The sequence below is a fragment of the Podospora anserina genome, chromosome 3 (genome assembly GCF_000226545.1).
Source record: "Podospora anserina S mat+ genomic DNA chromosome 3, supercontig 1".
Lineage (NCBI taxonomy): Eukaryota > Fungi > Ascomycota > Sordariomycetes > Sordariales > Podosporaceae > Podospora > Podospora anserina.
In genome coordinates this window covers 118,785-141,600 of record NW_001914832.1, presented here as the reverse complement: position 1 = coordinate 141,600, position 22,816 = coordinate 118,785, and the positions used below count along the sequence as shown (strand labels likewise).

The window sequence follows — 22,816 nt, the reverse complement described above, 5'->3', positions numbered from 1 at the left end:
CTTTCCTTCTGGGAAATGTCCAAAAGCAACCGAGAACACCTGGATATGTTTGGGTCAATAGCAGACACAGTTCTTGATACATTCTATCCGGTGAAGAGTCGAAAGATCCACAATGGCCAGAGGTGAAGAGAACAGTAACTCCCAAGAGAAATCTCAAGGGGGCAAGTCATCCAACCAACTTTCTTCTATGAACTAGTCAACGCTAACGGCCACTCCCAGTCACACAAGATCACGCAGCTCATGTCGAATCCGAGGATGAACAAACCCGCTATGCAGCAACTTGGAAGCCGGTTTCAGTTCGGCCTCTCACCATCGCAATCCTCGCGATTCTTCAACTTGTTCCATTTATTGTCTTGGAAACCCTTCTCCAGAAGCACAAGTCGGCCCCTTTTCAGTTCAAGACTGACGACTCGTCATCATATGCCTCCTGGCAGTACCCAGCCATGGCTTTTTTTCTTGTCGACGGGCTGCTGTGGGAGGTCGTCTACGCCAGAACCTGTCAGCTCGAGCCATTCTACCAGCTATCACGGCCCGAGGGTGCAAGACTTGAGAGCTCGCTTGCAATGGGGTACATCAATACGATGACCTTTTTGGTGCCGGTGAAATCGGCCATGGCCCACCATTGGACCGTCTTCCTCGCCTCGGTTGTTTACTTTGCGACTTTCACACTGTCGCCGCTGCTCACTCGGCTGGCATGGACTATGGTTTGGCCTGCGTACAGTCGTGACACGACTGTCGTGGTACTCATGCACGAATCATGGTGTCGCGTACTCGAGGTTCTCTGCCTTCTTTCTTTTGTGTGCGGCCTTGGTCTAGCCATTATTCAGAGGAGGCGGTCGGGCCTATTATCTGAGATATCCTCCATTGAGGATTTGACCCGCCTGCTATGCGACAGCCCCCAGTTTCTTTCTATGCTGAAGAAAATCCCATCTCATGCCGACAGCGGAGCCCTGCAAGAAGCCCTTCAGCATTGCCGGTTTCGACTCTCCTACAAGCAGCACCGGCGGTTAGAGCTGGTGGCCTCTCAAGATCCAAACACGGCATCCATCCCCCGGACCATTGGGATTGGGAACACAAGTCTCGACGCACACCCATTCAACCTATTCCCACCTGTTGTATGGGCAGTGCAACTGATGGTGTCGGGTGTCTACCTTCCCATTGTTCTTCTTGCAACCTTTCCTCCGGATGATTTCGACCCGGATATCCTGAGGCCATTGTTCACAGCTCTGCTGCTGATCAACACCGTATCCTGGTCAGGAATACAAAGCAGTTTGAGCGCAATCCTGCCATTTGCCTCGTTAACAGCGCGTCGTCAGTCCAAGGAGCCTCGGGTTCGAAGCCATGACAGTCTGAAACAAATCAGGTAGGTATGCTGCCACGAGTAAGCAAAGGTATCTCCTGATAGCTAACGCCGATTAAGACAAAGATACGCCCCAGGTTCGACCCTCCTTCAAGTAACCGCGGGCTCCAGCTTGTGCCTAATGGCTTTGGGCGGATCTCTCAACCTCCAGCTCATGATGCTACTCGTCAACCCCCTCTGGGACTCCACCTTGGCAATAGTCAAAAAACAAGGGATATACGCGCCGGTGCCCGGATGCCTGCGTGGACCTGCGTTGTTGGCTCAGATACTTTCTTATATCGCTCCATTCATCTCACTTGCCGCCTTCCTCAACGCTCTACTCTATCGGCGTGTCTTTGCGCCTCGGAGGCCGAACACTCTTGTCTCCAAGATGGTCTACTTGTGCCGAGGGGAGCACTTGCTACACGATGTCAGAGACAGTACGGCGTTGGGCCTGGCTACATCCGAGGGATGCTATTCGTTCGGGTGGTTCCAAGACAGGGAGGGTCAGTGGTTTGTGGGTGTGGATAGGAGGATCAACGTGGCAAAGGAGTATAAGAAGGTGGGTGAGACGGGGCCAGATGTCGATGTTGTCCAAAGGACCTACAGGCAAGAAATATAATGTGATTATGTGAGCAGGCACAATACGTAGCTAGTTCATGACGGACCTTTGTCCGGATGTCACAATGGAAGCTCTCTCATGAATCAATCTTCACATGAACCCAAAGCCGACTTGCGGAGACGTTTGCCCCGCCCGTTTGCCGGTGTCTGACTGACTGCCGGAAGACAAAGAAGAAGGCGGGCAAAGACTCTTGAGACAGTCTTGAATCACGAGGAGATTTTCTACCAATCTGAGAGAAGGGCACCTATCTTCCACTTCACAGAACGAAGGATTATGCTCCGTTTTTGGTCGGCTTCATGTTTCGGCAGCGCCGGCAAGCGATGTGTTTCCATTCCATTGAGGCTTTTGTCAAATCACTGCGTCATATTGATCAACAGATTCCACCCGGGCCAGTCAGCATACCTATCTGCTCCTCAGGCTCGACATCAGCTTCCAGCAGGCGCGCAACAATTACAAGTTTTGGATGATCGGCATGATAAGCTAGGGATTGCATCACCAAAGCACCCCCTCCCCCATCCCAGGGCCGTGGATGGCGGACGATCAATGACGCCCTCTGATGAGGAAAGAAAAAATGATGCGGAAATCTCCGTCATGATACGCTAATCTAGACTGGCCTGTCTCATCGCGGGAAGAATGCTCGGGGCAAAGATGTTGAAATCTGCAATTCCCCTGGCCTCGTCCGCTCCGCCCCTTGGCTCCAATCCCTGGGCTCCAAGTGAGGGGATCGTCATCCAAGTCGCCGGCAAGGGACAAGGGTGAGTGTGAGAGGGGCGAGGCTCGGCCGGACTATACACCCATACACTAGAGAACAAACATATGCGTGGGCGGCGGCGCTCTGTGCGCTGTCTGTACATACATACCTAAGGTATGTCAGCCCTGACCTGGAATGCTCAAGAGGGGGGAAGAAAAGCAACGGCTTTTTTCGTCACTGACAGCTGACAGGTAACGATGCAGACCACCACCAGCTCTCCTCCTCCCCCGAAGTTCACGATGCGGTGCAGATTGGCTAGCCTCTTGGCAATGATGATCCGTCAACGACCCCCCCTGGTCCAACATCGCCGTCCAAGCCCCCTGGCCCAAAATGGGACCGAAGGAGCAGAAGCTGGCCGACCGCGCTGCAAGCCTGCGCAAATCCTCCGGTAGATCACAGATCACACAGACAGGGCCCCCCGATTTGGAAGGGCGACTGGGTTGTGCCAAGGCGGCCTTGGCCTGAAAAGCAAATACAACGTCCCGGGCTAGAAACGAGCAATGATCGGCAAGAGATCGCCAAGCCAGGCTTTTGTTTAGTTTCGAGCGTTGGTTCCCTCTCTCTTCGCTCTCCTTTTATCAACAAGAGAAAGAAAAAGGCAGGCAAACGTGTGTGTCGTGCAGTGTTGTGCGGGATCCCACCCACCCACACACACACGTGAGGCGGTCAGTGACTTGCTTGCTTTGCTGGCGGCGGCCCCTGACACGGTAGGTAGCTGGCGCGGCTGCACCATGCTGAGCTGAAAAATATTGCTGCACCTGCACACCATTTTCATTTCTGCGGTAACAGAAGAACAGGAGGGAAGAGACGCTAGAGACGTGTCAAGACGCCCGCCAGGGGTAAGCTGGGGTGGCATACTAAGGCAGCATCATGCTTTGAGTGAAATGCAAGATGGCGATTGATGATGGGGGACTGCCGTGCCCGGCGCCGGTGGACATGTCTGACGCGGGCCGCCGTTGAGATCGACTCAGACCGCCTCACGGAAGGGATCGGAAAAGGCCGCGACAGTAGGAGCTAGGTCATCTTCTCTCCTTGCCCCCCTGGCAGCAGCAGACCGTTTCGTGGCCTCTGCGCCTCTCCGGCTTGGGGATGACAGCGGCAGATCATGATGCCTCCCCCTTCTGCCCAGCAGCGAACGAAACACGCCGGAGCCAAGATCGGAGAGGAAGTAATCGGGACCGCATCCTGGTCGGCGATCTGGGCAGCACATCCTAGACAAGGCTGCGGATAACCGCACCCTAGTGGAGTGAATAGGAGGGTACGGGGGGCTGGGAAGAAGCATTTGTTAATGAGAGGTATGTACTTGTACTTTGGGCCATCTCAACCAGTGAGCTCGCGCAAAGTGCTGATTTGTCGTGATCCCCTCTGTCTGCTTCGGCGCCGAAGCAAATCTGTACCGCAATCACAAAAATGCTGGTGGGAGGGGGGAAAATCCTTGAAGAGACCAGTGATGCAAGGCGATGTTTTCGGAAACCATCATCTCCATAGCGGTCCGACAATGGGAGATGAGAGTCGGCCTGATGATTCTCCGTCCTCCGCGATATCTGTGTTTTCGGGTTTGGTAGCTAAGGTACCTACCTGCCTACCTACCTGCCTAGCAGAGAAGCTCGCATGGTTGAGGATGCACAAACAGGGCCCCGGAGTTCTTCCACGCTCCCGTAACTTCAGGACCTTATTACGTCCACTTTCAGAGCTCGGATGAGGGCGTTTGCAGCAGCGTTTCTGCGGTCTGCCGGTCAAGAAAGCTCTCTGTTTGGCTCTTGAGCTTTCCCACCGCGGGTGTCTGCGTAAGGGAAGACAAAGCTGCGGAAAGCGGCAGCATCTTGCACACCCCATCTAGTGTATATGTTCCCAGCAATCTGGTTATGCTTATACCTTGGGAGCAGACCAGAGGCAACCGGAAGAGGGGGGCTTATATCATGGGAGGAAATCTTGAGGAGCACGGGGTGGAGGCCGGCCAGGAATGCTACTAAATAAGCACTGGCTCAGAGCAGGATGCCGTCATCTCAACGGCTTTTCCACCCAGAGCAGCTCAGTTTGAGATGTCGTCGAAGCAAGGCGCTATCGGCCTCGTCTGAAAAATCCGAAAAACGTGTCTCCAACAACAAGAGACACGCCCTCTTCCCTGCCCCACCTCACTATGGGATGTCTAAGATCTGGCAGCCGACCAGGCTCTGGCTCGGGGCGTTGCATCCGAAATCAACACTGTGTTTCACCTTCTGCTCTGGTCCGGACTGCCCAGCAGATAACCGCTGGGCTTTTCTTTTCGCTGGTCGGGTAGCTGTCGCCGGTAGGGTGACAAAAGTTCTCGTGCGTGTACCGCCTTGTCGTAAGGTAGGTAGGTAGGTAGGTAGGTAGGTAGGTATCGTATCATCAAGGACCTCACCGCCATTGAGAAGGGCCAGATACAGCGGGTTTCCAGCGCCGCGAATAGGACCCAGCCGCCGGAAATGAGAATCCAGATCGCCGCCGCCCCTGCCTGATGCTCAGAGTGGAAGATGCCGGGCCATGCTCTCGCCATCTCTTGTTCAACATTTTGTCACTTGTGCCATACGGGCGTAAGGCTACACATGGTACAAGGAGCAGCTGTGACCCAGCTCCATATTGACCTTGTCGCATTGCTGCAGGATCGAGGGATAGACCGAGATGATGTGAACTGCCGGCTGCTCGCAGATGGTAATGACATGATTGCGATGCTGGGGCAATATGAGCATACCTACCTTACCTACCTGCGAGCAGACTCAGCGGTTAGCAGACCTCGGAGGAGACTGCCAGCTTTGTTCCACGCAAACGCATGGCACAGAGTGGTACATGGAACCACGCACCTAGAATTATCAGAGCTTGACCCAGGCACGTTTTTCAAGTAGAAGGCAAGAAGCTAGGAACGCCTGTCTATGCCGTTGTTGATTGTGCAACAGCCTTGGGAAAGCGAGCGCTCCAAGGCGAGTATACGGCCGTTCCGTTGACCGTGATAACAAGAGCGCTGGAAGGAAACCTACCGTACCTACCTGTCCAAGGAGGTTAAGGTACCTCCGTTCCAACCCTGACCCGGACCCAAGATGGCCTCTATGCTGGGCCGGTCGGCTGCTGGGGTTGGGAACGGACTGAGGCTGCCAGATCTGCGACCACAACACTATAGCCATGCATGATCTCGAGTGTCGATAGTTACTAGCACACTCTGCACCTGTTTTTGTCCCACCTCTTATATGCAGGCTCATCTAGGATGTATGTGCACGACCATCATTGTGTTTCTGGCCACGATTGACACCCAAGGTAGATAGGTAGGTAAGTAGGTAGGTAGGTAGGTAGGTAGGTAGGTAGATGATAGACAGACAGAATGGCTTGAGATCTGCGACATGATCTGTAGTGGCGCGGGTCAAATACCGAAATCTGCCGGCTTCCTCCGAACGGCGGCAATGGGAACTGCACAACCCGGATAACGGCCACAGCGCCTCGATCCGTCGAGTACCCGTACCTGGGGTCGAAGGGTGCACAAGGCCCCAGGAGCCCGTGTCACGCCAAAGCCGGGACCGCTGGACGGGACTCGACGCGCGGATAATGGCGGTTACCCGCGACTCCCCGGGGCCATATCAATGGGAATCGACGTTGCACTGGGGCTTCGGGCGCTGTGCGGGAGGGCGTCGAATCTGAAGCTGGCTTGTACGGCCGTAGGTGGTGGCAAAGGAGTTGCGAGGTAGGGATAGCCCCGTGAACGAGACCTCTTACATACCTCCTTACATGACCATGACCTTGGTGGTGGTGTAAGTGATGAGCACCTCGACCACTGATCATCTCCTGAGCCCTCGGTGTGCCCGGTATAGGTGGGCAGTGGGTTTTTGACAAAGTGTGTGATTAAAGGCCTTGTTGGATGCTCAAGGTAGGTAGGTAGTTAGGTCTGGATTTGATAATCAACTGGTTTGAACAAAGAAGCGGACAACGTCTTGTCTAAAGAAGGGAGGCAATTCTTTAACCTATTGCCTCTGAAAACTTTTTGTCTATATGCGCAGCTGAATGAGCGTTTTTGTTACATACCTTAGTTCTCCTCAGGTACCTGACCTACTTATCCCTGTGGTCTCCAGCATCAGGTCGCCACCAAGCTATGCAAGACGACGGAAACCCTAGGGCACCAGGGACTGGCCACCGATTTCGTTGCGCGGATGACTGCGGTGAGCATGCCCTCCCATTCGCTGCGACCGTGATACAGTTGCTGACAGTGCCGCAGGCGATATCCCTATGGTGGTTACGGCTCATGTTCACTGGCAGCAGATGCCACAGGCGTCTATTCTTGTCAGGATGGTCGACACGTTTCACCATGCCCCAGCCCTTGTCATCGCCGCCAAGAGCTCATGGGATCCCGGGCTGCCGTCTCCTGAGGCCGGAGATGCTGGTCCCTGGCCTCCGAGGCCGATGGTGATGGCCCTGGGTAGGTAGGTATTTGTAAGAAACAGAAGGCCTGGCAACAGCAACCTCGCCCTCGCCCAGGAGCCAGATGCATCATGCAACAGGGCCTACGCCCGTAGCTGCCACAGGCAATATTTCCTGTTCAACCACACTTTCTTCTGCCCAGTGATGCTTGATCCCGGAAGAGACATGCAGCCAACATCACTCACACAGGGAAGAGATACCCCGCGGTACACTCTGGCCGGCTCGACCCTCGACGTGGTGCCATGTCAACCGGGGTACTCGCTGCTGCAACATTCTATCTGCGGCCGTGGCTGCTGTCGTGGCTGGACGCGATAGTGCTCCTGGACATCAACTGCTGGTGTGATGTGCGCTTTGGCCTCATCAACCTTTGGCAACGTCGTGGTAAGGTATGGATATCACCAGCCCAGAGGCTTTATGTATCGAGCACTCCTTCTCATATCTCACCTACCTTACCTTGACCAACCTCGACCAACTTTCAAAACTGCCTAGGTATTCTTATTTGAGAAAGCGCAGGCTACTTCTAGGTGGCAGATTCAGTGAGTTTCCTCTCCAGCCTCTCCAACAGCCGCCGGCCCCAGACTGCCCTATTTGGAACCCACTTCCGGGTCGGAAATACATCAACGGTGGTGTCCTGCCCCGGATCATCAGTCACCCACCCCCACGGCGATCCAGTTCCCCCAGCTAACCTACCAATGAGCCAGAGACTGAACGGCCCTATTATACAGCCGCCAGCCGCCCACGCCCGCACATTTTCCAGCCTGCCACAGCGAGCGAGCACAGACTGGCGCCTAGGAGGCAGGATAGGTTTTATTTTTATATTTATTTTATTTTTTGAAGCATTTTATTTGCGCGCGGGGAGGCGGGAGCACGGTTGCTGCTGGTTCTATCAAACCAGGTAGCTTTACCTTAGCTAGCGGGAAGGACGGCGCCATTCACAACCTCTTTTTGGCCGGATCGCCGCCAACTGAGCAACTGACGGTCGTGGAAGTGCCGGACGACGACCGAGCGTCGCATTCTCGATCACAGGGATTAGCTTATTGCAGCACAGCTGATCTGGGGTCCAAGATCCGCCAAAGACGATCATCTCCCCCCCCCACCACCCCCTGCCCGTGCAGCTGCTCCTTCAGGTTGGCTGCCCCACTGCCATCCAATAGTAAACACTACTGACAAGGCTTGCAGCGGCGCCTAACCAATTTCACCCTGAGCAGCCTCCATTCGGCCAACTCTGCCCCAGACGGTCCCCGAGTACCACCCCCGGGCGTGGACATAGCCACAACCACCACCAACCTCTGCCCGCCCACTTACACGCACACCAACACGGCGAGGTAAGTACCAGTACAAGCACAGCTCCCTACCTTGCTACCTAGTGTTTCTTTTCCCTGTCTTTTTGGGCTGCGTCCCGAGGCTTTTCGTCGTTGGGCTTGGCTGCAAAGTTGCTGCTGGCTCTATCAAATGGTCATCTCATCTCATCTGCACACCTTCAACCTCCACCTCTGCTCCGCGGCAACATCGCCTTTTGCTTTTGTTCACGGACGGGGGGAAAAGGGCCATCATTCCTACACCTATCGGGTACGGGTCTCCACCACGGAACCACCCTCCCAGCGACCCTTGCATGATCCGCATCTCGACAAAGACCATGGAATCTTGCATTCAACGTTGAATCACTTGCAAACCCTGTGTATCACCCGCGCGTCAGAGAAACCTACCGTCTGTCCTCCGTCGTCGTCACCTGCTTCTTCTGCCCAGCCAAACGCACCCGGAATCCGGCCCCAGGACGTGCCGATTGCTCGTTGCGAGTGTCGTCGAGAGCAGGACTCCCGGACAGCATTCCTCGGAACCACTTGATCCAACCCTCCCCAAAAATGCAAGCTGCTGGTCCGTGTTGATCCTCCCGTGTCTTCACTGGCATCATCTTCACCCTTTCTCCCACACATTAGGGATCCCTTCCCCAAAACATCCAACGACGTGGTGTTTCGACCTTGTCTTGTCTTTGCACCCTTTTTTCCCTCTTGTCTCTCCAAGGGTCCACAGCGGACGAACCGGTTACGGGAACCTGCTGCTCTTCCCTTCAGCATCTGATTGCAGAGACGCTCGATATCTGACTACGTATGCGAACAGGTTCGGGATAGCTGCATACAGTCAAATCTCGCCTCTCGTTCCTCTGCGCTCACGAACCACGGTTCAGGCTGGAAGAGAAAGGGTTCGTGTCACCAAATCTTCACGAGGGGCTATCCCTGCGACGACATCCGAGTGCGGGCTGACCGAGCTTTTATTTTGCAGTTTTCGGTTGGGCATTCTTTGAACGGGTTCGTCTCCGAAAAAGAGGTGCTTCTTTTTGATTTGAAGGAGGTGATATCACAACGAAGGCATTCAAACGGCGCTGTTTCGATACAAAAGAGTCCGGAAGACGGAAGACCTAGAGTCTGCTTCTCTGTGCCGAGCGACTTACCACCATTTCAAGGTAGGCCAGTCTCCCAACCGCGGTGTCAATCAACACGGTATGAACGGACCGAGCAGAAATGTTGAGCAAAATACCTAACTGAAAAAAAGAAAAAGAAATAAAAAAAGAGACACAGGTTTCCTCGTTGATATTGACAATCCTGATCTCGAAACTCAGCCAACTCGATCACGGCCGCAGAGAACACATCTTACTTGAATTATTCGGCACAAAATCAGTTTGAATGTCTGCCACCAAGTTTGAAGAGCCGGCTTTCAAGGTCTATCCGGTGAGTGTCTGAAATTTCCAATTTGCTGCACCCGAGGCTGTTTTGGTGGTGATTCGGGCGTTGTGCCTTCAAATCTCTCCTTTCCCAATCGGCCAACCACGAGCGGTAAGGGCGGCCGGTCCGCGAGACACAGCCTTCTCGGATGCTTTACACTTTTCTCCGTTGACTCCCCCTACCTCACCTCGTCCTCATTCACACTAACGCGTCTTCTCACCCAACAAGTCCGGTTACCATCCGCAACGGACCATCATCCTTGAAGAGCAGATAGAGTCACCGGAAACGTTGACCATCAGGCTGGAGGAAGAGGCCGCGCAGAACGGAGGGGACCTCAGCGGGGACTGTCCCCCTGGTCTCCTGCCCATGTCGTACAAGGCTCAGGCAGCCCAGATGCACGGTAGGTTGTCTCGAGATCGTGTTGGAGGAGCAGTCCGGGGCGTTTAGAAAAGCTAGGTAGCTAACCAACACGCCAACAAACATGCAGGGTACGGAGATTCGCCGTATTCACAATACTCGACCCAGTCGTTTTCAACACAGCAGACAGAAAATGCGGCCTCTCAGTTGAACCAGATGGCTTTTGCGGCCAACAGCCACGCAACAGCAAGCCAGTACCTATCGGGTCAGACGTCTCCGGGACTTCACCTCGCTGTCATCTCGAGCCAGCCCACCGTTGGATCTTTCGGCACCCGGGTTTCGCTCAAGGTCTCGTGCCAACACGATCTTCTGGGCGCAGGCGGCCTGTCTGGCTCTGCTCCGCATGTGTATGTCCTCTTTGGATCATATCGATGCAAAGCAACCGTGATCAAGGACGGCCGTGATGGGAGCGGATCTTTTTCATGGACTGTGACTGTCGAGGCTCCCCAGTTTCAAAGCACAAGTTGCAGGTCGCTCAGCAATGTACCTCTCACGCTTCTTGTCGAAGGCTCCGGCGGCGAAGGCTTAGCCCGACAAGACAGCTGCGGCGTTTTCTCGTACCAGGAAAACCAGGGCGGAGTGTCAGGTGGGAACGTGGGTGCCGGAGTGCCTGGTGACAGCAGTCCACCAGAGTTTGGGTCTCCCAAGAACACGGGTCGATCACCTGTCCATCATCACAGGGCGAGCCCCCCACACCAGCACCTGGACGCACAGTCAAAGAGTACGAGCCCACCGGCTCACCAGCACAGCTTACCGGCAGACGCGGCACCCAACCCGTATGGCTACCCTCCTGCAGTCTCGACAACCGGCACCACTGGCCAGCAGCAGGACTTTAATGCCTCGGCGAACGTATCGTACAGCCAAAACAGCAACAGAGTGCTTTCCACCTCGGGTTTCCGAACAGGGTTGACGTTGACCGACCCATACTCACGGGCTCCACCGATGCTACGGTCGCCGCATCATGCAGGGACGTGGCCCGGCATGTTCAACAGCCCCCTCGACTCCCTGCGAAGCCCGTCAACCAGTCTGCCGCACGTCTCCCACACGTCCATCACCCGGCCCAGTCTCACATCGCTCCAACACAGCACCACGGCAGCAACGCCACAGCTTGTCAGAACGAGCACCATCGGACAGTCATCCAGCAGCGCAAACGGCGGGTACCCGGGCTACGGAGCAGGACTGTACCAGGAGAAGGCCACCCTGAGGCTGATTGGGGACCTGGGCAGCATGGCGGAGAACTGGACGGCCGAGGAAGGGGCAAAGAAGCGGAGGATTGTCATGTTCAAGAAGCAACAGACTGGGAACGTTATCACTGTGTCGTTCAAGCCGGTGGCCGAGTCGGAACGCCCGCACAACAGCATCTGCGTCAGCTGCATCTGGTGGGAAGAGAGGCAGGCGTGTTTTGTCACTTCGGTCGACACCATTTCCCTCCTGGAGCAGCTCCTCTACGCGCCACACAAGTTTCCGGTAGACGAAAAGAACCGCATCCGCCGGAACCTGGAAGGATACCGGCCCATGACCGTCAGCAAAAGCAAGCACGAGAGCGAGGCCTTTTTCGGCATCATCATGGGCTTCGGCGCTCCCAAGCCACGCAACATCGAGAAGGACGTCAAGGTGTTTCAGTGGAAGGACCTGGATGCTGCGCTCCACAAGATCTTTTCCAAGTACAGCGCGTCCACGCCCGCCATGGGGCAGACGCTGAACTCCCCCCGCGTGCGCATGGCCACCCCCGCGTCGGCGGACCACCTTGGCAGTCCGTACCCGGCCTTGTCCGCCGCGGTGTCCTCGGGTCTCGCTCCGGATTCCATCTCGACCGCGAGCTATGTCGGTGCCGGCCATCACCACGCCGACCCGCTCACCAGTCCACGAACCCTCACCGGGGGCGCCTCTTCTTGGCCGACGTACGGTGCGGCCAAACCGCTCTCGCCGACCATCAAGACCGACTCGTCGAGCCTACGCCTGTCCGCTCTCCCCGCAGTGTACGATCACAGAAGCACGGCGGCGCAAGGGATGGCCTCCCCCTACGGCATTCCGGGACCATCTCACCACGCCGTCCACCACAGCCAAGGGGCATATGGTGCTCACTCGGGCGTGCCTGCATCACAGGGACAGTCGAGAAGCTGGGATAACTACTCTGTCACGGATGGATATGGTGCCCAGTCCAGCAGTACCCACGGCGGGGTGTATGGTGGTGGGGCATACGGTGATGGTGCGCAGCGGGCTTGATCGAGTGGGCCGTCGGCTGTTGGTCCTCATTGTCGACAACAAACCCCCGCAGCGCTTTTTTTGACGTCAAAGCCGTTGTGACCGTGGCAGATGGAGGAGCCAAGGGGTTGGTGGTGTGCACGGAATACGGGAAAACATCATACACACACACACACACACACACACACACACACACACACACGCACACACGCGCGCACGAGGATATCAGATGGGGTTGTCGATAACTGGGATTCAACCATCCGAACAGGACCGTCAGGATTCGAGAGGACCTTGCCTCTTCTCTCACGACAAACCTGGGCGGAGACCGTTGTGTGTGTGTGTGTGTGTTTGTTAGAGTGTGTGTATGGGTGTGGTGTGTGGGACATCTAGTAGTGGGAGTTTGGGTCAGCTGGTGTGGCACGGCCAATCATTGACCAGAGGCCACCTCCATCTCGCCCGCTAGGCACGTCCCGAGGACCCCCCCCCCCCCCCCCCCTCCCCCAGGTGTGGCACCATCTCAAAGTCTCCGACCGACCCGCATTTTATTTTGTCAAGTCTGGGCAGCTTGGACTCGACCACCTTCCAGGTTGTCTTTCGAGAAGATGGGACTGGGCGTGTGTCTATACGGCAACGAATGGAACTACCGTTCCGGGTTTACTGCATGATCTGGGTGGTCGCACACCAGCCAGCCATGGGAGCAGCATCTGCCTGCCTTGCTGCTGGCCGGGATCGGTAGGGATTACCTATGGCGTCTGCATGACGCACCGTATCCGCGTTGGTCAAGGTTGGTTGCTCATCTGCCATCCGGATCCGATCCCGAGACACGTTCGCGAGACTTTAGATGCCGGCAGGACACCTCCCCCCTGTTGGTCAGGTGCATACACATGGGGGCTCTTGGCAACGGTATCAAGGCTCACTCCCTCCCTCTCTCTTGTTGGGCGGGGGCGGGAGGGAGATATCTACCCGATGTCTTGTTGTGAATGGGGCTTCGGGGGCAAATTGTCCGGCTTTTGTTCAAGGCCACGGGTTCGATGGTGGTGGGGAGGGCATGAGTCTAGGAGTGGCTGTGCTCAAGGACGTGTGAGGTGGTTGTCGTCGTCGTTGTCGTCGTCTGCTTGCGCAGCCTTTGTGACTGTTGTGGACTTTGAGGTTGCCTTGGTTGTGCTTAGCCTTGGAGATTTGCCCCGTCTTTGTTTCATGTGTTTGTCACCCATCTTGTTTTGGCTTCCTGCGTTTCCTGTTTTTGTTTTTCCTTGTTTTTTTCCCCGTCTTGTTTTGTTTCTGGTGTCGGTGAAATGGGTTGGATGGTAGGTACCTAGGTAGGGAACCTGGGACTCCATGTATCGGTTATCAAAAAGGGACTCTTGGGCATGGGTAACTTTGGGAGCTGGCGGAGCAACACACATGCACATGCGCGCGAACGCATTTTTATTAGTAGAGCATCTTTTCTGTTTCTGGTGGAAATTTGTCAGGGCTTCTTGTTGTTTTCAGGTATCTTGGAGGCCTTTTCACGCCATGCTTTTTGGCTGGATGGGGGGGGTGCATGTTCTTTTTCTGGCGGAAAGTAATCTTTGCTCTTGCAGGCTTTAGGTTTGTTGGTGCCAAGAGAAAGGTGTGTCTGTCTGTGCTACAAATATACCCTTTTGCTTTTTTTTTCTTTGCTTTTTTTTCTTTTTTTTCTTTGGATAGCATTAGTTTTTGATAGGCATGTTGGGATTTTGGATACCAGGTAAATGTTAATTCTGATCAAACAACTGTGGGTTGCAGGTTGTGGTGTCTCTTGTTCGTGATGGAGGGAAGAGGTAGGTAAGGTAGGTAGATTGACACTTTGATCATGGCTATGCGTCTAACCGTCCTGGAGTTACCACATGCTTTTGTTTGACGCCACTCTATGGTGGTGTTTTGGATCATCACAGGCAACGTTTTTTGTCTTGGGCGATGTCACCGTTACACACTTGTGGTGGGGGTGGAAAGCCGTGGATTACACCGAGATTTTGGGTTGTTGCGGTACTTGCCTGGGCGATCTTTTATATCATTGTGAATACGACGCCCAATCAGGCAGGTTACTAAAGTTGCCACAGTGAAAGTCAACAAAGATGTCAGGCTTGGTTTAGAAGTGGCATGTCACAGGTACCTTGTTATTATTATGTTGATTTATCTTGCTCGGTACTTGATAAAAGGTAGAAGAAGTCTGATAGGCAATGAAGGTGGATTATGAGGGAGATTTGGAAAGAGGGGGTAATGACTGTAATGTGTTAATGTGTCAATGTCTGTGGAGTGGTGTGGAGTAGCCCCTGAGTTTTTACCTACCTAGCAGATGGGATGGTGTTATGCTAGCCTAACAGGCATGAACCTTGATGTACAATTAGTGAATAAAGTCAATACCCAGGACTGGTGTTGACGGTGCACTGAGCCTATTTCTGCTGTAAATTTGTAGGGCCTGCCTACGCGCATTGACAACGACAAGGCAGCTGGTCGTCACCCGAGTCTTACCTGATCTCTGGGGGCAACTTACTTGTTTCATCAGGTTCCAGATTGAAATGGAACATGACAGTGCGTCCACTTGTGACCACAACTGGAAGAGATGAACCATATATGGTGACTCATATGAACAACCCTCTTCTGCGTGATCCAATCTATTCATTCTCACTGCAACGTGTCAGGTTTGAACCCATTCCATATATCGCCTTGATCATATCTGATGAACCTGGTACACCACATGCAAGGCTTTCGACGTATGAAATTGACGGCCGTGATACATAACCGTCGAACCACGAGCTCGCCGTCTCAAAACCCCCTTCCCGCAGCCTTCGATCGTCTACACTCTTGCAGCCGGGTCTACGGTATCAGCTGGCAATGTGTTGACCGGAGTTGCAGGGGCGGCATTGTTCAGTCCAGCCCCCATAACGCCATTGCGATGCTGAACAGGAGTCTGCGTGATCCCAGGGCCACCCTCCTTGATAAGATGTCCACTGGCGCCGCCAGTATCGCCACCCAATCCTCTTCTGCGTCTGTGCAGATGTTGGTCAGCGAAAGTTTCAAGTAGGCAGAATGCGAAGGCTGTATAGAAGCCGAACTTACTCAAAGAAGCCCTTGGACCTTGTTCTGATGTTGCCGTACTCCAGAGTCCAGTACACACCCTGTGTCGGTCAGTCAGCGTGCGAGACAAGGCAGCGAAAAGTAGGTAGGTAGGAGGCACTCACCAAGAAGCCATTGGCAAGGTAAATCATCGAGGCGATGAAGCTGAAGGCCAAGACCGTCCTCCACGCGTTGCAGCCCGTCCAGTTGATGTCCATGCCAGGTGGCCCGCGGACATACCACCTGCCCCAGTAATAACCCCAGTAGTTGTTAAACCAGAAGGAGGAGCAGGTGTGGATGCCGGTAAGCTTCGTTTGCAACGCCCGTCAGTATATTCATCTTTCAGATCCATTCTGGTTCAACTCACCGACTCGAGCAGCCCAAAAGCCACAATCCACAGGACAAACAGGATAAAGTCCAGTAAAAATGACCAGTACGAGTACGCAAACAGGACGATGAATATTAACGAGTCAAGTATCGTCAGAGAGGCCACGACAGCGGTGTAGATCAGTCGTCCCTCGGGCTCGAGCACGCCGGCGTCGTTGATCAAGGAGAAGGCCTGCCCCAGAAGACCGAGAACGACGGCTCCGCAGACGAGTTCGCCTAGACGGCATAGGACGAGGAGAACTCTGGATGTGGCTCCCATTTTCGCTCTTATGGATGGTACGAGACTCGGACTTTTGCTCGATGTGAATGGCTCGAGAGAGCTCGCTCAGTGCTGTCTTGTCTTGCGAGTTGACGGGGTAAGCAAATGGTCCAAACCGAGGCATGGACAAGAATTGGCTCCGGGATTTATGTTTCTCAATAAAGAAACTCATCTTCTACTGGTCCTGTTTTACATCTACCACGATGAGAGCCACCACCTGGTTGCGGCCAGACTGGTGTTGACAATCCGGATGCGGGTTTCTTTCTTGCCAAGCGAGTAAACCTCTTTCGGAGCTGTCTCCGTATTCTCATATTGAATTTGGGAGCCAATCACTGGACCCTTGAGGTCTCTTTGTTCGTATGTTGACTGTTGACCCAGCTGAGGCATTTGGTTGGAAAGAGGGTTAGGGTTTTCAGGCGCCCTCAGGTCTGTTAAACATCGAGTTTCGTCATCATGATAAAAGAACAATGGCATTTTGTTTACATCAGGCTCCAGAAAGAGGTACATATACGTATCGTTCACCAGGGCAATCACAGAGAAGCTTTCTGAAATGTCATAGGTATTTTAGGCTATCCTAACCCTACTGTTTGTAACCCCCCTGAACCCCTGAACCCCTTTTTGATGCCAAGCCACGGCCAACAACTTACGCAGCATCCAGCTGGCGACGGATGAAAGCCAAGGCCTGCTGCCCGTACTTGTTGACATACTGCTGATGCGAGTTGGCATCGTTGCCAGTGCAGCAATACGGGTCGGTCGAGTCGCAGTACGACTGGATGATTGCCGGGTTGCCCGGGGAGCACTGGAAGCCGTTGGGTCGGCCGGCAAACTGTTGCGCAATTCTCGTCAGCACCTCCAGCATACCGACAGATACAAAGGACGATACATACCCCTCTAGCCCTGCAAGTCCCAACATTGTACGGCAACCCCTGGTTATACATCGGATCGCCCATGAAAATAGCCGCCTTGACGGCAGCAAGAGGAGCACCCGTGAGGGTAGCGCCCGCCCCGCCGCAGAGCGCGCCGTCCATGATCTGACCGCCCTGGGAGTATCCGATCAGGACGATCTTGGTGTCGGGGCACCGCTGGTTGAGGGTTGTAACGGCGCGGACCACGGCGGCGGTCCCCTGGCGAGCAGAATTCTCGTAGCTCACACCGCCGCATTGGGATTGCCCACCGCAGGCGGGATAGACGATCGCTTCCCGCGTGGCGCCGGGGTAGGCCTGGGCTACCATGTTGACTAGCCCCTGGGAGGTTCCATAGCCTTGGGGGACTGTGGTCTCGCGGGCGCCGAAGATGTGGATTGGGGGGCAGGATTGTCGCTCGGTGAGCTCGACTGGGTTGGCGGTGGCCAGGCTGGCCAGCATAGGGAGGGTGATGGTTGAGACCTTCATTTTGAGAGGCGGTATGAGAGGAGCACAGGTTGGTGACGGGTCGAGGCTCGGCTCACTGCTGACACCTTCAGAGCCCATTCAATTGGGGGCGAACGAGAGGATTTTTATAGACAGAGATGATGTTGAAGATCCCCCTCGACCGGGTCCGGATGGACGGGTGGCTGAACGCTCAAAGGGTAATCTTCTCGGCGGATGATTGCCGAGGTTGTGTTGATGTTAATTACATGTCTTTCCCATCGCCCCTTAGATGTTAGGTCACCTGTCAACCTTTTTGACGGTAGGTCCTCTTTTCACTGTTCCCTTCATAGGTACCCACCTACCAGTGTTCTTTAGGTCTTATGTCTTTATGTCGAGTATTCATAGCATATTGGTGAGTATGTTCATCTTCCCAGCTGTTGCAAACTCCACGGTTGATGACAACATCGGCCCTCCGCCTGCTAGGTAAGGTACCTCTAATCACCTGGGATCTCCCCTTAGCCGGAACACCCCAGACGGTAAACCCTGACGGCTCGTGTCTCTGGGAAATAATCAATGGATCGACTTCCCCGCAAAGCCGCTATATCTGAGATGCCAGTTCCCGATCAGTCCAGCCAATCGGAGCTTTTACACATGGTGATCCTTGGCATGGTGGTTTGGAACACGGCATTTCGACGTCCATTTTGTGGGGAAGACGCGGCACATGTTTGCTTTTGGCTAAATACGCCCTTTTTCTGCGGCAGGCCTTGTTGAATTCATGCTAAACAAGCAAGCGGATATGTGACATCTATTCTGTATACCTACCGTACCTCACGACCTGCGTGGTGATACGCCGTATATATCGTCAGGCGGTGATTCGGGCTCTGGTGTCTGCTGCTGTTGCTGCTGCTGCCGCCGCACAGCTAAAATTGTTGCTTCAGCCCGTCCTGCCCCGAATCGCTGCTGCTGCTGTTCCCGGCCAACCCGGGCAGCTACAAGTGCCTCTTCAGCCCGACCCCCTTGCAGCCACAGTTCTTCATGTGGTTCCAGCTCACGTCGTGTAGCTTCGCGCTGTATCTTAGCCCTATACTCCTCACGTTGTTGTTCATCCTGCTGTGCACGTTCCGACCAGAAGGCTCTCAGTCGCTCTGCACGTTCCGCTGCCGGGCTGCCTGTCCTGGCCTCTCCTGGCGGTTGCGGTGAATCCGGCTGCGTCCCAGGTCGCAGTGGTCTCCGCGCATCCAGCCAGGCTTGCTGCGCTTGTCGAAGTTGTTGCTCGTCCCCTTGCGGTGGGTCCGCCGCCTGAAGTTCTTGCAGTCGACGCGCTGCTCGGAGCATGTCTGCTGCGTCTTTCCTTGCAGCGCGACGGTCATCTCGAGCTAGCCTCCCCCCCATTCCCAGGTCAGGGCGGTTATGAAACCTGTACTCGTGCTTGCGCCTTTCGGTGGCTTTTTTGAAATCGTCTCTGCCGCACCAGGGACACCGAAGGGGGTTCAGCTCTTCCGGAGTGTCATAGTCCAGGGGCCAGGGGTCCGGCGCCGGAAGGACTGGCGGTGGTGCCGGCTCGTTTGGATCCAGCGGCCTTGGATGGGGGTTGGGATTGCGCTTGCTTTGTTTCAACCACCGTGGGACAATCGGCGGCCGCGCCAGGCCCGGGTTCGGTGGGTTTGCCGGCGGCGGCGGTCGATGCACCACTGGTGGTCGCGGTTGCCGGTTCGGTGGTGTTCGTGGCTGTTGACGGTTTCCAGCGGCAGGCCCCCCCCCTCCCCGCGGCGGTGGATTATTGTCGTCATCATCTACATCCATCATATCCTCGTCCGAGCCCGAGTCAACATCCACGTGTGGGTTCTGTGATCTCCACAGGTGATCTTGATAAAGCAACTCTCCCACGTGGAGCATGAGCACACGTTCGTAGGCCTTGTTCCTCAAATAGGCGTAGTCCAGGGCATTGTAAGGCCCGCCGGGGACGTCCGGATGTGTTTCGCAACCCAGCTGTTCGTGCTGTTCTAATATGGTTCTAAAGTAGACTCGTTGCCTTTCCACTTCCTCGCGATAGCTCTTCTTGGACCGCAGTACAATCCAGGGAAACCCAGCAACGAGCATGTCGTTTTCCGTCATTTCGGCGTACGACCGAATGCACTGCACGTTGATGCGTTTAATGTTGGGGAACTTGAAGGTCACGGCGCTGCGATCCATGGTTTCTGTGCCATAGTTTGTGTCGATTGTTTGGGGAGCAGCACATATGGGGCAACCAGGTTCAATAGTTCTCCGCAGGGCCGGGTTCTCGTGATAGGGTTTGATTCTCTGTTGAAAGTCTTCATCCCATTCGCCTAGCATGATCTCGCCGCGGACCCAACGGTAAAAGTCCTTTTGGCCATCGTTTGGGTATTTGGATTTCAACCACGCCTGGAGGCAATCGGCGCCCATTATATGAGAGCATCCCTCGACGATCACGGCATCTTCGAATGCTGCCTCACCGTCATAGTTTCCGAAGGCACCCTCCGGCTCCTGGGCATACGGGATGTCCAGGGGCTTGAGACAAGTGAAACAGGTTATCGGGCCGCCCAGACAGGGCTTGTAGTTTGGCCAAGCGAAGTAGGGCGATGAGATCGCGTCCCGCCAGAGGTCTGGCCAAGTTGGTGTTCTGCCGAACCTCAGAACCGTCATAAGTTCCGGCGCGAGATCCTTCGGGGGTAACGGCTTGTAGTTTGGGTCAAGGTCGACTGCAGCTTCCGGTATAGCTCCCACCCTTTCCATCCACTTGTCGTATTCATACTCGTAAAGAATCGGATGAAGGTTGAGGATGGGCACCGGCACGTCAGGCACATCAAAGATCTGTAGGTCGCCTGGCGATCTGGCCCACCAGTACGAATTATCTTCGTCGGTGACGTCGACCATTCTGGCAAATTTAAAATCGATAGTGTGCCTAAGCAACAATGGGTAGGAGTAGGTGGGCCAAGGTAGGTCTAATCGGTATGCCTCCCAAGCAAGAGCACAAAAATGTCGAAAAGGCCGTTTGCTCAGGATTCAAGCAGATGAGGTGGTTACACCCAGTTACGATGGCCCTGAGGCATTGTGACATGTATAAATCCTCTGAAGGCTCACAACAATGTAGAAATGTCACAGATCGAGCAGCCTTCATGAATAAAGAGGGAGTGACGCTTTTGGCTTTTGGTCTTTATGCGAAGGGATTCATTTTGAACAGGTATGGTATTCAAAACTGATCAAGTTTCTCCTTGTTCTCCACCTCACTTCGACACTCGGAAACTTGACTTGATGCAGTCGACCGGGTGACAAGTTTACCAGACCCGAGGTGAATAGAGGTTGTGCTGTTCCAACACGACATTAGTGATGTGTGGTGATGGAACTGTGCCAAAAGGAAGTTCTAGGCTATTTGATGATCGAAGAGAAGCATGAAAATCACTTAATCGCATGCTTCAATGTGGAGTGGGTGCTACAGGGAGGTGCCGTGATTATGAGGGGCTGGAGGCAACGGGAAATGTCACCTCAACGGCGACGACGACGACTCGTTGCTTTTATTCTAGCCATTACATGAGTTGAGAATTGTGCCACAATTCTATCAAGGACAATCTGAAAGACCTAGCTACCACATGTTGATGCCCAGACTAAGTACAATAGCTACCTACCTAGGTACCTTAACTGACGCACCTACCGTAGACACAAGTCGCATCATTATATCTCAGCTTTTATCATCAAGCATGATATTGGCTCCCATACACAACTGTAATCATGGCTGGAAAGTCACTACCCATATCCATTTTCTTTTTCTTTAAAGAGAATCATGTACCTAGCTGTAGGGAGGTATCTACCTTGGACACGCCTAAATTTCCACCATTCCCAACTTGAATCATCTCTCACCAAGCTTAATAACAAGCCACTAACTGACAATCGCCGTGTCTTTGACCAACATACTTTGACAACAAAAGGAAGACATAGGCAACCAATGACAAAGCCTTCCCGCAACACACCTAGATGGACACAAATGCAGCTCAGGCTTTGCTACTTTGCAGCCACCGTTGTTGTTTGACCCGCAGTCGACGGTTTCGGCAGTCGAGAGGTTTTCTTTGTCGTACCTTCATTGGCTTGCGTCGTTGTTGACCTTGGTACGGCAGCCTTCTGCACAATTGGCGTCTGATGCTCGGGAGCGAGGCAATACTGCGAGTCAGATGTTGAGTCTTTTCTCGCAATCATAGGGTGGTTGTCATCATTCTTACCGCTTCTTCTTGCTGGCCAACCTCCATCACGGGCACGGAATCCGTCGACGAGGAAGTGTCCGAGTCGTTCACGGCCCCGCTGCTGCTATTGGGTGACCCGGTTTTGGTAATCGCCGCCGTCCCGAGAGCCTGCTTGCTCTTGGTTTTGTCGGGGACGGGGCCAGCCGCGATGTGCCATTGGGCATTTCGTCCCGTGCACGCGGGTAGGTCTAACTCGCTGACCTCAACCAGCTTTCCAGTCTCGTCGGGGACAAAGTGCCGCGGTGGTAGAGCTTCGAGATCGTAGACAGGCTGGATAATGGTGTGGTTTGTGTGTACATGAATGTCGCGATGGATTTCCTCTTGTCGAATCTCGTGGACGTGGGGTTTCACGACCTCTTGAACGACGGCTAGATCAGAACAAGCGGTGCGCACACTGTCAGCCACATGCAATTTTTATGACGACAGAATGGGACAAACTTACGCGCAGTAACAGTTGTCTCCGTATTCAGTATCTTCAGTTGAGGTGATCCTCAACCGCTTTGTTGATGCACTCTCGCCAACTGCGTTTCCATTCTGCTCCGCTACGTGCATCGAGCTCCCGGTGCCAGCCTCGCCATCTTGACATTTCCCCGACATCCCGCGAGCCTGGAGCTTGCTTTTCCGGGCGATATCCTTGAGAAGGTCCTGGGCTGTGCCGTTCTCAGGCTGGCGATGCTGTTCGGCCGATGCGGTTCCTAAACCGGTATGTTTGTGCGCGAGGCAACTGCTCTTCTGTCCCATACTGATTCCCCAAGTTTGAACTGGTGCTTATACTGCCAAAGTAGACCGACACGAGAGCATGTTTCACGATGAAGGGGGAGCTGAGGTGGATGAAGCTAGACTAGGTCGTGGTAGAAGCCGGCGTTCAACGGACATTGCCATAGCTTGCCGTAGGTTGCCATGCTCTCTGAGATCGGATCTTCCCCGAGCACGTATCGTAGCGTATCCATCTGGAAGAGGCTAAACGTCATGATTGGAGGTTCTCCCCGCGTGTAAGCGTTGTTGATCCAC

General features: G+C 54.3%; 5 protein-coding genes across 5 annotated transcripts, besides 1 other annotated feature; 2 read left to right on the top strand and 3 right to left on the bottom strand.

Moving 5' to 3' along the window:
* Window positions 1-443: 443 nt before the first annotated feature.
* On the top strand, window positions 444-1,961 carry PODANS_3_410 (uncharacterized protein; the record flags this gene model as incomplete). Its single annotated transcript, XM_001903265.1, has 2 exons — window positions 444-1,363; window positions 1,421-1,961. 2 exons carry the CDS (start codon window positions 444-446, stop codon window positions 1,959-1,961), a joined length of 1,461 nt encoding a protein of 486 aa, XP_001903300.1.
* A 7,857-nt stretch (window positions 1,962-9,818) lies between these two features.
* Window positions 9,819-12,500, top strand: PODANS_3_400 (uncharacterized protein; the record flags this gene model as incomplete). Its single annotated transcript, XM_001903264.1, has 3 exons — window positions 9,819-9,863; window positions 10,086-10,257; window positions 10,345-12,500. The coding sequence occupies 3 exons, from the start codon at window positions 9,819-9,821 to the stop codon at window positions 12,498-12,500; spliced, it is 2,373 nt and encodes a 790-aa protein (XP_001903299.1).
* Window positions 12,501-13,994: 1,494 nt separating this feature from the next.
* Window positions 13,995-14,069: a sequence feature (Short protein (PODANS_3_390, CAP61070.1) was converted to a misc_feature.).
* Window positions 14,070-15,628: 1,559 nt separating this feature from the next.
* Window positions 15,629-16,203, bottom strand: PODANS_3_385 (uncharacterized protein; the record flags this gene model as incomplete). Its single annotated transcript, XM_001903262.1, has 2 exons — window positions 15,629-15,865; window positions 15,925-16,203. The coding sequence occupies 2 exons, from the start codon at window positions 16,201-16,203 to the stop codon at window positions 15,629-15,631; spliced, it is 516 nt and encodes a 171-aa protein (XP_001903297.1).
* Window positions 16,204-16,846: 643 nt separating this feature from the next.
* PODANS_3_380 (uncharacterized protein) lies at window positions 16,847-17,594 on the bottom strand (the record flags this gene model as incomplete). The annotated part of the gene is made up of 2 exons (XM_001903261.1): window positions 16,847-17,029; window positions 17,091-17,594. 2 exons carry the CDS (start codon window positions 17,592-17,594, stop codon window positions 16,847-16,849), a joined length of 687 nt encoding a protein of 228 aa, XP_001903296.1.
* A 786-nt stretch (window positions 17,595-18,380) lies between these two features.
* On the bottom strand, window positions 18,381-20,447 carry PODANS_3_370 (uncharacterized protein; the record flags this gene model as incomplete). The annotated part of the gene is made up of 1 exon (XM_001903260.1): window positions 18,381-20,447. The coding sequence occupies one exon, from the start codon at window positions 20,445-20,447 to the stop codon at window positions 18,381-18,383; it is 2,067 nt and encodes a 688-aa protein (XP_001903295.1).
* Window positions 20,448-22,816: the final 2,369 nt, after the last annotated feature.